General features: G+C 48.8%; 1 protein-coding gene across 1 annotated transcript in view; it reads left to right on the forward strand.

Annotated features, from left to right (window-relative positions):
• The window catches only part of Crmp1 (collapsin response mediator protein 1), a 52,956-nt gene that overhangs the window by 29,460 nt on the left and 7,727 nt on the right, over positions 1 to 15,769 (forward strand). Inside the window, exons 4-11 of the mRNA XM_059275035.1 lie at positions 3,599 to 3,763; positions 7,330 to 7,391; positions 8,606 to 8,686; positions 10,274 to 10,342; positions 11,126 to 11,246; positions 11,984 to 12,140; positions 14,351 to 14,492; positions 15,551 to 15,721. Of these exons, the coding sequence (XP_059131018.1) occupies positions 3,599 to 3,763; positions 7,330 to 7,391; positions 8,606 to 8,686; positions 10,274 to 10,342; positions 11,126 to 11,246; positions 11,984 to 12,140; positions 14,351 to 14,492; positions 15,551 to 15,721 (968 nt within the window). The remainder of the gene's footprint in view (positions 1 to 3,598; positions 3,764 to 7,329; positions 7,392 to 8,605; positions 8,687 to 10,273; positions 10,343 to 11,125; positions 11,247 to 11,983; positions 12,141 to 14,350; positions 14,493 to 15,550; positions 15,722 to 15,769) is intronic.

Below are 15,769 nucleotides of genomic sequence, written 5' to 3' on the forward strand. Positions count from 1 at the left end.
AAGGGCCCTGTTATTGTCCAGGGCTTCTTTTTATGGGGGTTCAAAGAGTTTTGTTATTAAGGGACATAGTGAGGGTGATTCTATTTTGATTGATAGATTAGTTCACATAATTATTTTTCTGTTACACATATCCCTCCCCATAACGCATTTGATTCTAATCATATACACTCCCAAGCATGCACAGGCATAAGGTGGTAAATGGGAGATCCTCTCTAAAAGTTTCCTTTGAGAACATAGTTTGCCTTACTGTACATGCACCCCAAACCAGTTCAAGTTGGACAGGTCTTTCTAGCCACCTACCTGGGCATAAGGAGAGCGTGACTGAATAGAACCTAAGACTGATGGTTGTTATGGGGAGGAAATTCCTATTCCATTGTTCAGAGTATACTTGATGTCTTTTTTGTTTGTTTGTTTTTCTGTTTTGTTTTGTTTTGTTTTTTCAAGACAGGATTTCTCTGTGTAGTTTTTGGTGACTGTCCTGGATCTCGCTCTGTAGACCAAACTGGCCTTGAACTCACAGAGATCCGCCTGGCTCTGCCTCCTGAGTGCTGGGATTAAAGGCGTGTGCCATCACTGCCTGGCTGCTTGGTGTCTTTTTAAGAGAGAGAGGGAGGTACTCCCAATGCATGGCAGACCATTGCAGTCTCCCTGGCCCTGGGATCCCCTCTGGCCTCAGACTCTGCTCTCCCTGCTTTGCTTTAGTTTGGATCCTGAGGCTTTCTTTAAAAAGGCAAGAGTTGGTTACAATGTTCATTTGGTAAGCCCTTCAATCCCAGGCATCTCATTTTCCAGCTTCCCTGCGGTACCTATCCCTGCATTGCATGCAAGAGGCTGCATAAGGCAGCTGCCGGCAGGGTCATACGTTTGAACTGCCAGAACAAGGAGGGTGTGGCTTGGCTGACAAGACAAGTCAGGGCTATCTCTTCTAATGGCTAGGAGAGTGGATGAAACCAGGCTTTGGATCAGAGTGAGCTTGGAATCGATCCTCAGAAACTGCACAGGGATGGACCAGGACTCAGCCTTGAGGAGCCTCAGCTTCCCTACCTGCAGTCCGGGCTTTACAATGGAACTCCTTGTTATAGTCAGAGACTCTATTCAGATTCCTAATGGTGGGGCCTGGTATCTATAGTGATGGAGATTATAGTGATGATGATAGTGATGATATCAGTGGACACAATTTTGATGGTGATAATGATGATAATAGTGTTAGTAGTGGTGTTGATATAAACAGACATAATGATGGGTGATGGGGTGGTGATATTGATGTGGCCATGATTGTGATGAAGATGATGGTAATGATGATGGTTGTGGTGATGATGGTGATGATAGTGTTCTTGGTTACTTGGGTTTTTTTCTCTATCTGTGCTAAAGCAGCATGACCAAGGTATCTTATGGAAGAAAGAGTTAACTGGGCTTAATTACAGAGGGTTAGAGTCTTTGATGGCAGAGCAGAAACATCTGAGAGCTCACATCTTGATCTGCAAGCAGGGGCAGAGAGCACACTGGGAATGGGGTGAGTGTTTTGAAACCTCAAATCCTGTCCCCAGTAACACACCTCCTCCAATGAGGCCACATCTCCTAATCCTCCCTAAACAGTTCTACCATCTGAGGACTGTGTATCTGAATACTCAAGTCTTATGTGGAACATCTCCTTCAGAGTACCACATTCCACTCCCTGGTCCCCAGAGGCTTGTGGCCATATTGTAATGAAAAATGCATTTAGTTCAGCTTCAAAACTCCTCATAGTCTTTCACAGTCACAATAATGTAAAAGTTCAAAGTTCAAAATCTCTTCTGATATTTAAGACAGTCAGTCTCTTAACTGTAATCCCCTGTAAAATAAAAAAGCAAATCACATACTTCCAACATACAATGGCACAGGATGTACATTACCATTCCAAAAGAGAGGAATGGGGCCATAGTGAGGAAATATTGGATCAATGCTAGACTGAAACCCAGCAGAGCAAACTCCAATTCCTGTAGCTCCGTGTCTGATGTCAAAGGGCTTAGATGGCTCCACCCCTTCAGCTTTGCTGGGTGCAGCATACTCCTCTGTCTTGGGCTGGTTCCTTGGCAGATATTCTGTGGCTCAGGCATGCCAACAACTTGGGGTCTCTAATTCAATGCAGGCTTTACTTCCATAGCTTCACAAGATGGCCTCTCAGAGCTGCTGTGCAGGGACTATGCATGCCACACACATGACCTCAGTGGCTCTCCTTAACCTCAGAGGAACATTCCACACCCCTTTACTCCTGTATCCTTCATGACTCAAGCCAGAGCCACATGGAAGACACTGCTAAGTTTAGCTGCCAATTTGGGGTCAACCCTGGCCCCCTTGGATCACATTTGCAACAGTTCAGGTTTGCTGTTGCTTTTAAAACCCATTAGTCCTTTTCTTCTCTTGAGGTGAAAGCCCTTGCTGGGTGGGGTCTAAGGCATCCCTCCCTCTATTCCAATTCAGATCGGGCTTCTCCCTGACTTCCTCATCTCTTTGAGTACAGGCCTTGGATCCAACATCAAATTTCCTGGTGCTCTTTTCACACTGCATATTTGTTTTTCTCTTTGCCTTACTTCCTCTTCCTCATTGTAGACTTGCCCAAGAGCGATTACTAATTACCACACGACAGAGTCAATATTAGACTGTCTTGAAATCTCTCTCACCAAAGAAATTCCTCTACTACTTTTCAATGTAGCTTCAGGAAAATTCTTAGGACAACAGCAGATGACGGGCAGATTCTTTGTGGCTGTCCAAGTCCTCGCTCCTCTCTTGAGCTGGGCCTCCACACTGCTATCAGCACTGCTGTCTCCCACACTCTATTAGGAGGGTGTATTAAACTCTGCTTACAGCGTTCATTTGCTTTTCTAGTCCCAAGTCTCAGTCATCCACCAAATTCCTCCAAATAGCGACAGTGTCAGAGCTGTTACAGCAAATCCCCATGACCTGGTCCCAGTTTCTGTCTCAGTTACTTTTCTATTGGTGTGATAAAATATCATGACCAAGGCACCTTATAAAAGAAAGTGCTTAATTGGACTTATGGTTCCAGAGCGTTAGTGTCCTTGATGGCAGAATGAAGGCATGATGGCAGGAATAGCCGAGAGCTTGAGTCTTGATTGCAAGCAGGAGGCAAAGAACACATTAGAAAAGGTAGCAGTTTCTTAAAACCACAAATCCTACCCCCAGTTACGTACCTCCTTCAGCAAGCCACACCTGCTTACTCTTCCTCAAAGAGCCACCAAATGGGTAATGAGTATTCAAATGCCTGAGGTTTATGGAGGACATCTCATTTAAACCATTACGGTGGTGATGGTGGTAATCATCGTGGGCATGATGGTGGGAATATGTTGATGGCTGTGGGTTATGATTGTGGTGTTGGTTACCGTAATGGTGATAGTGGTGTTGGGGCTGATGGTGGTGATGGTTATGGTGATGATGGTGGTGGTGGTGGTTGTATGGTGATATGGATGGGAATGATGGTGATAGTGTTGATTGATGATTGTGGTAATGATGGTAATATTGATGGGGTGGGAGTGGGGGTGATGTGGCCACTGTTGGAACAGTTTGGGTTCTAAGCATCATGACATATGTCTCTCTGTCTCAGTTGACCATGTTGTTCCTGAACCTGGGTCCAGCCTGTTGACTTCCTTTGAGAAGTGGCATGAAGCAGCAGACACCAAGTCCTGCTGTGACTATTCCCTTCACGTCGACATCACAAGCTGGTATGATGGTGTTCGGGAGGAGCTGGAGGTGCTGGTGCAGGACAAAGGTCAGTGAAAGCCCCAAATGGGCCGTAGAATCCCTTCACCCTCTCCATGAGCCCAGCATAGAGCCACACACTTGTGTTAAGTGATGGAAGGGGACGCTCCCTTTTCAGAGTCTGTCCTGTACCCCATGAAGCCTCGAGAAAGCATTCCTAGCCCACAGAATAAGTCCTGTCTCTACAGCCTGCTGTGGAGGCCTTTGCTGCTCTATCCTTATTCTTCCTGACACTTGTCACCATGGCTGCAATCCCCTGCCACCTGCCTCACTGCTGGCCTCTGCTCGAGCCATTTTCTCCACAGGAATGTCCCTTTTCTGCCTGTCAAATGCTGTCTCTCAAGACCCCGCTCAGCAGAGCAATTTCCCCCTAGCCTGTCATAATTGCTTTACTCCTTGAATACCTGAAAGCTGACTCTGGCCTTGTGGGGCACATCCTTTTCGTTGCTCTTTGTTTCTAGAACACTGGTTGTCTATCTGGCTCTGTGAGTAACTTTTGTGGCCATACATCTCTGTATCCTCCCTGGACCCCACTGTTCAGGCCCCCACCAGGTGACCCTCTCCCCATCACAGACATCTTCAGTTGTTCATTGCATTGTGTGGAATGGGTCAGACAGACAGAAGGGAAGCGAAGACCGGCAGAATAGAACAAGCCAGGACAGGAGTGGTCAGTTCAAAGGGTACCTTCCAGAGAGCACATACCTGTACTGCAGGGGACGCAAGGGGTGCTGGGATACACTTTTAATGTTTACAATACAGGCTATGTTTTCTCATTATAAAAGTATCATTGCTTCTAATACATAAAGATCAGAAAAGCAAACATTTCCCCCTCTGGTTCTGCTTCTGATTGCAATGTGACATTAGTTAAGCATTTCTGCCTTCAATTTCCTGTCTGTGTCAGCAACTTTTTCCCTTATATGGTGTGCAGTTGCTGTCATTTGGAATCTTTCTTTTCACTTAATGTTTTATGAGTGACATTGCCCTCCACCAGTAGCTTTTTAATAGTGCTGTTTATGAAATGCAATGGCTAATTTGCTCAGCTATTTTCTTTTTTAGTGGGCATTTAGGTTTTCTGTTTGTTTTATTATAAATGGTGTTCTGGTGAGCATCTCCATACAAAAACATTAGTTTGCAATTTTTATAATTTCCTTATATGCTGAGAAATTAAATTATGAAATGTGAAAGATTTAACATTTGCTGGGACCATGGCTCTTATGGCCAATTGATTTCTTGAAAGATGCTCCCATCCCTGCAGGCATAGCCCACATCAGAGTCCCTGGCTCCTGCATGGTACACCACCGGGTGCCATTGCATTTGTGGTGCCCTTGCTAATTTCAAGCCAGGGTGTCATTGTGGCTTTTATCACACTTTTTCAATCACTAATTATGCTCACTTTTTGTGTGGGTTTTTCCCCGTGTGACTCTCCGATAGTCCCCTTTCCTCTTATCACAGATTCCCTGTGTCTGTGTGCCCTGCTGGCAGGAAGGCATAGTCCCTCCATGGTGGCTGCTGTGACTCTAACTATACACACAGTCATCATAAGGGAACCTGCCATCGCGATCTCACTGTCCTCACTCTGTGGTCTGAGTCAGGTTCTGTGTACCAAGAGGCTCATGTATGTTTGTGACAGGGAGAAAGGACATGGGGAGGGCAAGGGAGTGAACACAGGAGCTGTCTGTTCTTCCGGGGCAAGTGACTACCACACTATGTTAAGGAGAGGATGTTGCTTAGATTTGGCTATTCATGACACTGTTCCCCAAGACTGGAGAGCCAATTCCTTTTCTTGACTGGTGACTTGCAGGAACAACTCAAGGTTCCTGCACAGGGAGCCTGATCCTCTCCCTTCCTGTCCCATGTCCTCCCCTCCTGTCCTGTCAACTCCCTGAAGTACCCTTCTGTCTCTTCTGAGTTCTGTTTTCAGCTGAGCTGTGCTCCCTGGGGAAAGCCCTTCACAGATGCCATACTGGGTTTCCTGCCCATCCAGTAGCCCCTGGCCCAGCTCCATCGTGAGTTATAGCACTCAGTGAACCTGTCTTTCCCTAACCCAGACCATGAACTGAGGCTAGGAACTTGAAACAGTTTACAGAGAGAAAATCATTATTTCTTTGCAATTGGAGAGGTTCCAGCCAAGACCAGTTGCTCCATTGTTGTACCTGTGGCAAGGCAGAACGTCATGGGGACCGTGTGGTGGAGCGGAGCCACTCACCCCCTCAGGAAACGGTGAGAGGAGAAAGGGGAGGGCACAAGGTGCATCCTCCATGAATGGATGGATGTCCGAGCCCTCAGGATCCAGTCATGACCCCAAAGTCCACCAGCTGGCAGCCTGGCCCCCAGCACACGAGCACACATCACATTCAAACCATAGCGGAGAGCCAGTGTCTGAGTTTCCAGCTCCAGAAGAACCTGGATGTTGATGATGACAGTGGTATTGCTTCTGTGTCTATGAATGTATTGAGGTTTTATATTTTCAGAAGCGCCCCTCTCTGCAAGGAATGCAGTCTCTTAACCACCATATTTGTGCTTTCCCTTATACGTGTACTAATTGCGATATTTTTACTTGAGTGTACTTGATTAGTCATTGACATTTTTATACTAATCTTAGAGCACAATTTTCATTTCTAATTTTTCTGGTTATTTTAAGAGAAGGAATTTTTGTGACGGTCGTTTTCTGCACACCAGAAGTCTCTGGCTTGTCTCTGTCGCTGAGTGTAAAAGAAGTCTCATTCCCTTTAATACTTTGCCTCAGACTCTTTTTTTTTTTTTCTCTTCTCCTAATGTTTTCATATTCTACCTACAAACCTGAGTCACACATCACAGGTCCCAGATGAGCAAGGCAAAGTGATCTCTTAGGCATACTTTATCCTCAGAAAGCTTGAAGAGGAATAAGAGACAAGCTCTCTCCTGTCTGTCCTGTGCTCCCCCAAACTGCTCCTCACGTTCAAGTCCTGTCCTTTCTGTCTTTTTAAATTCATGCCTACCTATGCTCTGCCTAGAGTCTTCAGCACCCTCCTCCTGGCAGGATTCCCCAGCCTTCCTTCCCAGTGCCCATGTCCTCTCTGTTCTTAAGAGTCTGTCCGTGACTGAATGTGCTCCATGGCACCCCCTAGTGGGGGAAGACTTATGCACTAGACCTAGCAGTTGACTGCATGTTGTGTGTGCCATGCACCAGAGTGTGGTTTGAACTAATTATGGCACTGGAAATCACCTTGTGTATTTGTATTACAATTTAAAAAAAATGCGACCAGGAAGCACATGCTCCCTTTGCTTCAGCTGGAGGAAGACAGTTTCTAGAAAGGAGGTTATTCCTACCATGCACCCCTCCCCCTTGCACAGTTCCCAGTCTCTTCCTTCTCTACCCCCTTCCTCCTTCCTTTACCTTCAGATCCAGCTCAGGTTTGATCTTTCCCAGAAGGCTCCAGATACTGCCTACCATCCCTAGGCTGGGTTGGATGCCCTACTGTGGACCTTATGGCATCTTCTCTCCTGAGAGTTGCTACAGTGTACCTGGTCATTGACTTACTGCAAAGACCTTCATCTCGACTCAAACATGCTTTTCTCCATCTTATCTCGTGATAGGTGTCAACTCCTTCCAAGTCTACATGGCATATAAGGACCTGTACCAGATGTCCGACAGCCAGGTAAGCCCTGCAGCAAGCTGCTTCTTTTCACCTGTACAGGCTGGAAGTAGCTGTGATGAGCAGGGGACTTTTAAAGCCTGGGCTCAGGTCTCACTCCCAGCATTAAATGCAATGTGCCCATTTTCCCTCCTCTACCGTTGTTCCTACCTAGAGAGAGATGGCGGTTTGAAGCCTAGGATCCTTGGTGGAGTATCCCTCACATAGCTCTTCCCCAGCATTCTCTGGGCAGCTTATTAACACGCAGCTGCTTGGAGCCCATTGTAGACATTTGGGAGTTGCCTTCTGCATATGGATGTATTTTCTGCAGGCTGGACAGTTTCCTTGGGGTTCAGGGGAGGCTGGGAACCATCGCACACAGGCTTTGCAGAGGCAAGCTGTGGCCTCCTTCAAGCAGATGCAAGGCACTGAGGAATTCAGAGTCTGTTTTCTCATCAGAAGGATGTTAGATCTCTGGCCCAGGGTTCAAGGAACTGATGAAGTCACCACAGTGTGTTTCCAAGGGTGGGCTTTCTGCTCGCACCCTCCCTCCACCATCAGATCCCCTCTACCTCCTAGAGAAAATTGTGGGCACCAGTGCCAGCCTGCCATACCTACTGCTTGCTGGGCAGCTGGGAACATCTTACCCACCATCTCTGGGCTTCAGGCTTATACTCTCCCCACCCTTACAGAGATTGTCAGAGTGCTGAGTGATTTAATACAAGTGAAATCTAAGGATGGTTAGGAATTGCTCATTGGCTATTACTGCAGAATTGGGCCGATGGTGGCCTTTCGATGCCCTGCCCTCCAAAGAAGCACCTTGGAGCAGATAACAACTTATTTAGGATCCTCAAGGCCTTTGATGCAGATATCCAGGGTATCTAGAAGGAGGAAGTTGGTTGGGGCTCATGGAAGTAGTAGTGTGTAACACATGGATGGAATTCTGACTAATGCTTCTTTCTTACATTGATCCACTGAGGCCTCTGGTGTGGATGTCAGCTGTGGGCTTCAGGTTGGGGGTCTTCCAAGGTGCTTCCTGCCTCTGAGTCCCCCCACCCATACCTGCATGCACGTGTCTTGGGGGCAGCAGTCTTGTTTGGCTCCACCCAACCTCCTGCCTCTTGATCTGGAAGACCCATGGGGTCTGCAGAGGCTGCAGGAGTAAACAGAGGAGCAGCCTTTTAAAGACATGGATTGCTGCACCTTGGTTTCTCACCAGCCCCATTCCTCCTCTTTAGCTGTACGAAGCCTTCACCTTCCTTAAGGGCCTGGGAGCTGTGGTCTTAGTCCACGCAGAAAATGGAGACTTGATAGCTCAGGTGAGTGGTACAAGGTTCTCCTTCCTGCCATAAAGGGGTCCCCTTACAAAGTAGACTGTAAAAGAGGGGCACATCCTCTATTAGTGAAATGACTGGGTGGGGAAAGGTGGAGCTGAGCACTGGGTGTCATATCACATGGGAAGATAAGAGATGTTTGCTTGTATGCAGTGTGCCTACTGGAAAGGCACTTGGCTTCTGGGACCTGTTTTCTCCTCTGCATTGTGAGGTTCTGAACAAAACTGTTCTGCAAGTAAGGAAAGGGTGCCATGTGCACGCGGCCTCTTTTTAAAAATGTGGATTCTGAGGGTTTTACTCATTCTTATGTTTGCACAGTAATCACTTTACCAACTGGGCCATCTCCCCAAGCTCCTTGTATTAGTCAGGGTTCCCTAGAGGAACAGAACATATAGAATGACTGACACATTATATATGTCATATATAACATAGTAAATCAAATGAATGGTTTAGATGCTGTGGTCCAGCTAGTCCAACGATGTCTATCTACCAAGGGAAAGCCCAAGAATCCAGTAGTTGTTCAGTCCAGGAGGCTGGATTCTCAAATGGTCTTGAGTACATGCTGGAATCCCAAAGAAGTAGGCTCTGATGCCAGTGAAGGAGTAGACACACCAGGAAGAGTGAGGGCAAGCAGGCGAAGAGCAAAATCTTTCTTCTTCTGTGTTCTTTGTATAGGCTGCCACCAGAAGGGGTGGCCCAGATTGAAGTGGGTCTTCTCCCTTCAGATGATTTCATAAAGAAAAATCCCTCACAGGTGCACCCAGCTGCTTGGGTTCTAGTTAATTCTAGATTTAGTCAAGTTGACATCCAAACATAGCCACCACACTTCTAGAAAGGCTTATTTTCGGTCTCCATTCTGGAGATCAGCAAGTGTGATGTTGGCCTCTGTTTGGCTTCTGAGGAGGAAGACTGACAGCTTCTTCCATCAGCAAACTGGAAGATGGGGAGAGAGTTTATAGGGGGCATGAGGGAGGAGGTGGAGGACGGTGGTTGCTTGTCTGGTGACATCCTGCCTCAGGGGGAACTGACCCACTCCCCAGAAAGAAAGAGGTATAGTTCTGGCTCATCGTTCTGGAGGTCCAGGAGTGTGGTAACTACCAGGCTCTGAGGAGCTTCTGGTGAGGGCCCAGGCAGGTGTGGGGAAAACCCGGGAAGAAAAGCAGGTGTGTGCAGAGGTCTGGGTGTTGTGAAAATCACTCTTGTCAGAACGAGTCTCTTCCTGAGACGAAAGCCCACCCCACAGGAAAGCATCAGTATCTCTTGGTGCCCATCACCCCTCACTGGCTTTCTCATTTCCTAGCACCCTGACATGGGGGCCAAGCCACCATTGAGTTTTGAGGAGACAGACCTTGTGCTTCCTCTCGTCAGTTCCTGGAGTTGTAGAACAACACAGATACTGCTGAGGGTGGGCACAGGATGGGCATGGACAAATGGAGGGGAGGGCTGGTAGAGTGGGAAGTCCACTGGCTGGCCTGTGGGAACCTCCTCATCCTGGCCTCATCTGCCAGCAGGGGTTGGAAGAGTGGTTCCTCTCAGCTCCCTCATTCCGGCTCTTTGGTGATTGCCTCCTAGGAACAAAAGCGGATCTTGGAGATGGGCATCACCGGTCCTGAGGGGCATGCTCTGAGCAGACCTGAGGAGGTAAGGACTCCCCACTCTGCGATCTGTAATTGCCAAGTGCTCACTCCAGAGCCCTTCAGCTGGAACAGAACAGTTGCACCCAGCCCCTCCCACTTCCCCCTGCTCTGTCCTCTCCACTCCACTCCCTTCTCCCTACCCCTTCCCAGGGCTCTGGAGGATGCAACCAGAGAGGCCACAAAAGGCCTCGCCTATGCCAGGGTCCGGGAGCATCACCCCTGGACCCTGCACACACCCAAGTGTCCTGACTTGGGAGAATCTTCACTGAGGACTTGGTATATATTGGTGACAGGAAAATGGACTGAAGAGTTCCCTAGTGTCTTGTCGAATCATTCTTCTTTCAGGGCCGTGCCTTGAGCGGTTGTAAATTAAAAACCCCAAAATAGAAGTCACAGCAGGTGTTTTGGCTTGCTAATCCCAAGAACATGGCTGGTCTAGAGGAGGCTGAGATGAAATGAATCAGGTTCAGTGGGTGAATGAGAAGGCATTGTGGGCCATGGCTGTGCCCCAATGTCATGGGGTCAGTCATTTGCCATGACCATTTGTGTGCCTTTTGGTACAGTGGCCCCCTCTCAGCCTGTGTAGTGTTTCTCAACAAGCGCAGGGCATCGCTCTATCTCCAGTTCTCCCACCGGACTCCTTTTAACTTTTCTCACTCCTCATATGTTTTCCCCTCCTCCTGTAAAGTGGAAGATTTCCCTGTTGGGGACAGTCAAGAAGAGGGACATGGGTCCGGAGGTGGCTGCCCCCTTCCTCCCGTGACCTTTGTATTTGCTGTGTCCCCAGCTGGAGGCCGAAGCCGTGTTCCGGGCGATTGCCATTGCAGGCCGGATCAATTGCCCTGTGTATATCACGAAGGTCATGAGCAAGAGTGCAGCGGACATCATCGCGCTGGCCAGGAAGAAAGGCAGGTGGTGCTTATCCTCCTGAGGGGCGACGGAAGGATGCCCACGTTTTCTCCAGAGCGGAGGTTGCCAGGAGCTGGTAGCCTATGGCCTCTAGTGTTCTGAAGGGGTGGTCTGGGGTTGCACAGTACGGAGTTGGTTTTAGATTTGACTGCTAGTGTGCCACCTGTCAGAGACCTCTGCAAGTCCCCAACAAGCTCTGACCTCAGCTTCTTCATTTGTGACAATCCCTGCTTCCAGCAACCGGATGAGATCGTGTGGCACCTTGCTGGCTTTAGAGCCTTTCTCTGGGTTTCACACACACTGATGATTAGTCAGGAATGGCCTGCAGATCCTCCTGCATCCTGTCTCCCTTTTTGTGGGGCTACTCCCTGGGCTCTCCACCTAGCTTGCCCCTCTCCTGGGCTCTGTCCAGGACTCACACTGGGAGCTTATGCTCAGGGTTACCACATAGCCTGAGAGAAGAGCCAGTTGTGGGTTGGGAAGAAGGAAGGCATTTGTCCCACAGACCACAGTACAGGGACAGCAGGAGCTGGGATAGATGAGTGCTGGCCTAGGTCAGCTGCCCTAATTGGATACAGAATTGGGCGTTGACAGTAAGGGGCACTATGTGGTGCTGCCCCTGAGGAAGATGCCAGGCCATTGGCTTCTAGTCAGTCTCCTCTGCCGCAGACCCTCCTTTGGTGCCAGCGTGGACACTGTTGGCTATAACCACACTCCTTGTGTTTGCCTCTTTAAGGCCCTCTTGTTTTTGGTGAGCCCATAGCTGCCAGCCTGGGGACCGATGGCACCCACTACTGGAGCAAGAACTGGGCGAAGGCGGCTGCATTTGTGACCTCCCCTCCCCTGAGTCCAGACCCCACCACTCCTGACTACTTGACCTCCTTGCTGGCCTGGTGAGAGCCATGGGGACGGGGAGGCAGGGCTGGGGTTGTGGCTAGAGTCTGCACCTGGAAACCACAGGCTAGTTAGACTTACTAGAGAAGGGAGGCTTGGGGTCTATGCTTAGAAAACAGTCCTCCATGTTGTTTATAGCAATTCTTCCTGGACCTACGGGTGTGTTTCACCTAGTGATTGTTCACTTATTGAGCACCTCCTCCCACCAGCTCAGCATTGTTTATGCACTTGCTGTGTGCACAGGAAGTTAGGTGCCGTTGGTAACCTCCAGGACCAGGGATGAGAGACCAGGATTCAAGTCTTGCCTTGGCCACTTACTGGTCCTGTCATCTTGGGCTTGTCACAGTGGATGTAAGGACTCCCTGTCTCACTCAGCTTGCTCATTGGCCACGTGCACAGTCAATGCCTGCTCATACAGGGCTAGCTGTGGCTCAGTACAGATGAAAGGAAGTTCATCTGAAAAGCAGTCACCGTCACTGGTAAAGTATAGTATTCTTCACATAGTAGAGCACAGCCCTGCAATCCCTTCCATAGTCAGCGTGAGAGAAGAGGGCTTTGCAAGACCACACAGTAAGCTAAGGAGGACAGATTGTCCTGGAAAGGGTAGATGGCTGGGGCTCCGTGGAGGAGGCTGGACTTGGGGATAAGACAAGACTTCCTAATATAAGGAACTGTGTGTGTGTGAACAAGGAGAATCTGGGGTATGCACCATGTGGAAATCTCTCTCCCAACATGACGCAGACACTATTTGCTGGTGAATTCAAGAGCCGACTCAGTGCCCAAGCCCAGAGCTTATGAAAGTCTGACACTTACTTCTTCAAACTACAAAAAGAGTTCACATCTCCCCAGGATCTGCTGTCCTACAGTCTTGGCCAACTCAGAAAAAGCAAGAAACATGATTATAGTCCACGGAAACTGATGATGTCTTGCACCCTTAGTCATGGCCACTCTGGCTCAGTGTGCTGGTGCCGCTTGCCTCCACGGATGCCATCCCTATTCACCGTTTGTGCTTAGGCACTTTAATATCAGGGGGACCAAAGAGAACACCCCCATGATTTCTCCTCCCAAAGTGGAGTCCAGAGGGCAGAGCATGACCTGGACCTCACTCCTTGACTAGACTCTCACCTGGTCTTTCTCCAGGCTGACTTTACCTCACCTCTGCCCTTGGCGCTCTCTGCCCAGCTTAAGAGTCTTGGGCTGACAGCGACACCCCCAAGAAAGCACTGTGTCTCAGGGCCTCTGCACTCCACCCCCTGCCTAGCACTTTCTCATGTGTCTCTCGGTTGGTATTTGCTGCTTCCAGACCTTTGCTGGAAGCTTCCTTCTCAGAGAGGTGTCTTCTGGTCATCAGATTTAACATGGCAGCTCAGCTCACCTGCAACACTCCTGTCCAACCTGCTGTGGTCTTGTTTCTACACCCACCATGCCACGGTCTGTTGACGATCACCATGGCTTCACATCATTCCAGACACACAGCAAGTGTGTGATGTGGGTTTGCTAAACATCTAAGTACAGACAGTCCTAAGCAGGACAATTCTTAGGCACATGTCTGGCATCTGAGTGACTTACATATCCTAATACTATAATGTAGAGGACAGCTTCAGCCTGCATTTACAAGCACCAAGTCACAGCCCTGTCTTCACTGATACTAGTCTCCAGGTTCAGGTTCTGGATACATCCAACGGTCCTTGCTTCCCAACTCTCAAGGGACCAAATGACAAACCCAGAGTTCTGTGTCACTCAGCTATTACCTACGATAGTATTTGTTCTGGGAGCCCAGCACAGAAGCCCCAGCTGCCATAGGCCAGTAACCTCACTCTAAGAGACACATATCAGTGTGGGTGACTCTCCTGTGACATGTGGAGATGTCAGACTCAGGTTGAAGATGGGAGGTTCCTGATATATAGGACCTAGGCATGGACCAGCAGGCTTTGAGTTGACAGGCTGACTTTGGATGGCTGACTGTATTATTATCTGTTGCAACAGGGGTGGGAACATAGATCACTGGTAGGGTGCTTGCCTAGCATGTGATACACCGTGAGTTCAATTCCAAACACCAGAGAAAAAATATTGAGACAAAATTCCTGATGCCTGATGCCTCCTTCAGAACTTTCCGTAGAACCACCGGGGCTTGAAGTACCACTTCTGGGCTGGGTGACCCATGCCAGACACAGTGAGTGTGACTCTGCCTTCTTTCTGCTCTTGCCAGTGGAGACTTGCAGGTCACAGGTAGTGGCCACTGTCCCTATAGTACTGCCCAGAAAGCTGTGGGCAAGGACAACTTCACTCTGATCCCTGAGGGTGTCAACGGCATAGAGGAGCGGATGACTGTTGTCTGGGACAAGGCAGTGGTAAGTTCACCCCGCCTCTTGCCTGGAAGATTCTAGATGTACCCTGCCTGGCCCATCTCTCTCTTACCTGAAAGTAGAGATGGGAACAGAGGACTCCTGGGAAACTAGCCCCAGGCTGTATAGTCCTCGCCTCCTGATGTCATAGTCCTTGAGTGAAGGATAGAAAGTGGATGGTGGATGGAAGTATGCTTTAGTTCATCAGAAACGGCTCTGTAAATTGTGTGTCTATCCTTGTGTGTGCATGTTTGTGGGTGCACATGGGCCGTGGTGCATTGTGTGAAATTCAGAGGACAGCCTGGGGAAGTCAGTTCTCGCCTTCTACCAGGTCCTAGGAATTGAACTCATGTAATCAGGTTTGGTGGGAGGCATCTTTACCTGCTGCATCATCTTGCCAGTCCCCACCTTATTTACTTATTTACTTTTGATTATTATTGTTTGTGTTGTGGGTGTTTGAGCTGCTTGCTAGGTCTGTGTTCCACATGTGTGCCTGGTGCCCTTGGAGGCCAGGAGAAGGTCCTGGAGACCTCAACTGTTGTGAGCTGCCATGTGGGTGCTGGGAATGGAATCTGGGTCCTTTGGAAATACAACCAGAGCTCTTAACCACTGAGTTGTCTCTCTAGCTCCCGTCTAATTTTTTGAGACAGGGTCCCTCTCTGGCCTAGGACTCACCAAGTAGGTATGAGACTGGCTGGTCACTGAGCCCCAAGGATCCTCCTGTCTTTACCTCCCCGGTGCTAAAATTACAGATGTGTGTTGCTTTACCTTACTTTTTACATCAGTTGGACATTGAACTCGGATCCTCCTGCTTGTATGGCAAACACTACTGACTGAGCTATCTCCTGGGCCCAGTTTTTAGTTTTTATAAAACGTGGGCCTAGAACCACTGATAGGCCTTCCCAATGGCTCATGTGCAGCAGACCTCTGCAGTTCCTTTGATCCCTGCTCTGATCAGACCAGGCCCTCCAACGGAGCCTGGTTTCCATCTGTGAGGACCTCACTGGAAGGCTCAGGTCTGTGCCCATCTCTCCTTCTCCTCAATGTTTGGGTTTTGATTGCAGGCTACCGGCAAGATGGATGAGAATCAGTTTGTTGCCGTCACCAGCACCAACGCAGCCAAGATCTTCAACTTGTACCCAAGGAAAGGTCGGATTGCTGTGGGCTCTGACGCTGATGTAGTCATCTGGGACCCAGACAAGATGAAGACCATAACAGCCAAAAGCCATAAATCAGTAAGCCCCAGTTCATCCATGACACTCTTAGTTTGGGTGGGCAATTTT

The sequence above is a fragment of the Peromyscus eremicus genome, chromosome 10 (genome assembly GCF_949786415.1).
Source record: "Peromyscus eremicus chromosome 10, PerEre_H2_v1, whole genome shotgun sequence".
NCBI lineage: Eukaryota > Metazoa > Chordata > Mammalia > Rodentia > Cricetidae > Peromyscus > Peromyscus eremicus.